Source organism: Cebus imitator, unplaced genomic scaffold (assembly GCF_001604975.1).
Source record: "Cebus imitator isolate Cc_AM_T3 unplaced genomic scaffold, Cebus_imitator-1.0 Scaffold32, whole genome shotgun sequence".
Lineage (NCBI taxonomy): Eukaryota > Metazoa > Chordata > Mammalia > Primates > Cebidae > Cebus > Cebus imitator.
In genome coordinates, this window is record NW_016107347.1 from 6,716,211 (window position 1) to 6,719,430 (window position 3,220).

The following is a 3,220-nucleotide window of genomic DNA, read 5'->3' on the forward strand; positions in this document are numbered from 1 at the left end:
AAAAAAAAAAAAAAAAAAAATGCTACTTACAGAGATGTTCTGAATTAGTACAGGATCTCCTGATTCATCATAATAACTTTTCAACCCTGTTAAGTACCAAAACTGCAGCACAAAATCAGCCAACATGCTAACTTGGGGCAAAAGATAGTTCATCGGTTTTTGGCTATCGTGGTTATAAAACCACTAAGTCTGAGGTACACACCAAATAATGCAGCTTCAAGTAAGCAGACAGCACTGCTCCACGCTCGACCCTCCCTGTAACCATCCAAAGTCAATACTGGTGCCCAGGACCCCTGAGTCCTTACCATTAACTGTCTCCGCCCCATTCTTCCCCAGTTCAGGAAATCACAGTCTCTTTGGCCCCAAGAATCTTAACCCGGGTCTTCATACAAGTCTCCAGGAACCTTAACACCGGCTTTCTCAGGTTCCCACCACCTAATACAAAGTTCACAGCATCCTGATGGCACTTTCCTTCAGAGCTTAGGCTCTCGACCACGCCCTCCCACCAGGCCTGTCCCCCTCCTGCCTGCACCCTGTGGAGGGAAAGCTCCCCCTCCTTTTGGTCACTCGGCCTGGCCACTCTACTCACAGAATAGCGGTGTCGGGGGGCAGCAGGCCCGACAGCGCCCTCCAGCTCGGTGCGGCCAGTTTCCTGCGACTGCAGTCCAGCAGAGGAAGGCGGCAGGAGCAGAGCGCGGGGCAGAGACCTGCTCCAGCGGCCGGCAACAGGAGGAGAGCGGTCTGGGCAAGGAAGATGAACCGGGAAAGCAATCCGGACCGACACCCCAGCAACTGCTCCTCCAGGACGCCTAGGGGCGCCGGCGCCATTTTCCCCCTCGACCTGGACCTGGCCTAGAAGAGCTGCCTGCTAGAAAAAGAGGATAGGCAGAGAAGCTCAGCAGAGATGCTCGGCGGCTGCACTGTCTCCCGAAGCCCCGGCTGTAGGCTGTACCATCTAAAGGCATGCAAGGAGCAGACGTGCACGACACCGGGGGGGACCAGCCGAGGACACACCACTGAGGCCTGACGGACACCGATCATCCGCCCCGCCCCACGACGCAACGTCCTCACGCACGGGGGCCAGCCAATCGGTGCCACAGGATGAGGTTGCGTCGGGGGCGAAACTCAGTGAGGAGGCGGGGCAAGAGGCAGCCGCGTTCCTTTTAGGAGGAGGATTTTAAGGTGTTCAGGGACTTTAGGTGCCGCTATGGAGTTCCGCCGCTGTTCTTCCGCTGGAGGGCGCAGTAGTTCCTTAAGAGGGAATGGTACAGCGAATCGCTGTGAGTTCAAAGTCCTGACTACAGGTATATCTACCGTAGTCGTAGAAAATTATCTTTTATTTGCTCTGGGCGGTAAGAAAGGGGAGTGGCAGAAGGGCTGCCTTCCAAGTCGCAGTCACGAATGGGTCACGGGAGCTTCTATCCTGGTTTTGGCCAGATCGGCCTCCAGAGCCAAACTCGAGCCTCTTCTGCCCCCGGCTGCTTGCCTGTAGCCCCTGCTCTTCTGCAAGTAGGAGGCAACTCCCGCTTGCTTATGATCAATATCATTCTCTGTTAATGGCCTTGTAAGCTCCTGGAGGCAGAGGCCTTGTTTCTTCATTGGTGCACCTCCACCTTTTGTTCTAGCTTGGAGTTCAATAAATTTTGGTGGGACTGCATCTGCATGTCTATATAAGAGAAATACACTTCTGTTTGGAGGGATGCTGTCCTCGTCACTCTCAGAAAAGCAAGCGAGACAAGTAAAGAGGATGTTGAGCAGTCAACAAAGCAAAGACTGGATGTGAGGAAATTTATTTCTCCTAAAGCAAGAGGCTATGGAAAACTTACTAGGAACAGTGATGTTTGGCCACCTTATGCTCATTCAACCATCCAAGGTTGTATAAAACTTTGAGAATGATAGGATGGTTCACTTATGTGTAGTGAACTTTTCAAAGGGCGTTTGCATCTGTTACCTTGTTTACTCCTTCAGTGACCGTGACATTGGCAAGACAATCATTGCTGATGATGAAACAAGCCCAAAGAGATTAAACCAGGTTACTCTGAGGCAGGGGCAGGTTCGACATTAACATGAGTTTTCTGACATAAATTGAAAATCTGAGCAGGTTAAAAAGAATAATAATGTCTAGGTTAGGGTTGTCTTACAAAGTAACTGAAATCAATCTTTCCCATGGTAGATTTGGAGTTGTAATTCTGTTTTCTGTTGTTGTTGTTGTTTTCTTTGTTTTGTTTTGTTTTTTGAGACGGAGTTTTGTTCTTGCCCAGGCTGGATTGCAATGGCATGATCTCAGCTCACCACTACCTCTGCCTCCTGGGTTCAAGCGATTGTCCTGCCTCGGCCACCCGAGTAGTTGGGATTACAGGCATGCACCATCAAGCCCAACTAATTTTGTATTTTTAGGAGATGGGGTTTCTCCATGTTGGTCAGGCTGGTCTCTAACTTCCGACCTCAGGTGATCCCCCCACCTCCGCCTCCCACAATGCTGGGATTACAGGCATCAGCCACCGCGACCGGCTGTTTGTTTTGGTTTTTTTGAGACAGAGTCTCGCTCTTGTTGCCCAGGATGGAGTGTAATGGCACAATCTTCGGTCACCGCAACCTCCGCCTCTCCAGTTCAAGTGATTCTCCTGACTCAGCCTCCCGAGTAGCTGGGATTACAGGCATGCACTACCACGACTGGCCAATTGTATTTTTAGTAGAGACAGGGTTTCTCCATGTTGGTCAGATTGGTCTCAAACTCTCCACATCAGGTGATTCGCCACCTCAGCCTCCCAAAGTGCTGGGATTACAGGCTTGAGCCACCGCGCCCAGCCATAATTATGTTTTTTAAAAACCTTTTCTGTTTTTTTAAATATTGAAGTATCTGTTGGAATCTAGGCCATATCCAATGCTCCAGTCCAAACAAAACTTTTAAATCCAAGACAGCAGAATGAAACTTACTCTTAGCCTTCTTCCCTTAGCTGTTGAGCAGACTTAACAAACTCTGATAAGAAACATGGCATAGGCAGGAGCCCCACCAAAAAAAGAAAGGAGGCAGTTTCATATCTTTCTGCATTATAGTTTCAGAGCTCTCCTATGAAACTACACCAAATGGGGCCATTAGAAATGAATGCTCTTCTGGCCGGGCGCGGTGGCTCAAGCCTGTAATCCCAGCACTTTGGGAGGCCGAGGCGGGTGGATCACGAGGTCAAGAGATCGAGACCATCCTGGCCAACATGGTGAA

General features: G+C 50.1%; 1 protein-coding gene across 1 annotated transcript in view; it reads right to left on the reverse strand.

Moving 5' to 3' along the window:
* Positions 1-1,071, reverse strand: part of LRIG2 (leucine rich repeats and immunoglobulin like domains 2) — a 55,668-nt gene extending 54,597 nt beyond the window's left edge. Inside the window, exon 1 of the mRNA XM_037736966.1 lies at positions 590-1,071. Within this exon, the coding sequence (XP_037592894.1) occupies positions 590-828 (239 nt within the window). The 5' untranslated portion in view covers positions 829-1,071. The remainder of the gene's footprint in view (positions 1-589) is intronic.
* Between the last annotated feature and the right edge of the window lie 2,149 nt (positions 1,072-3,220).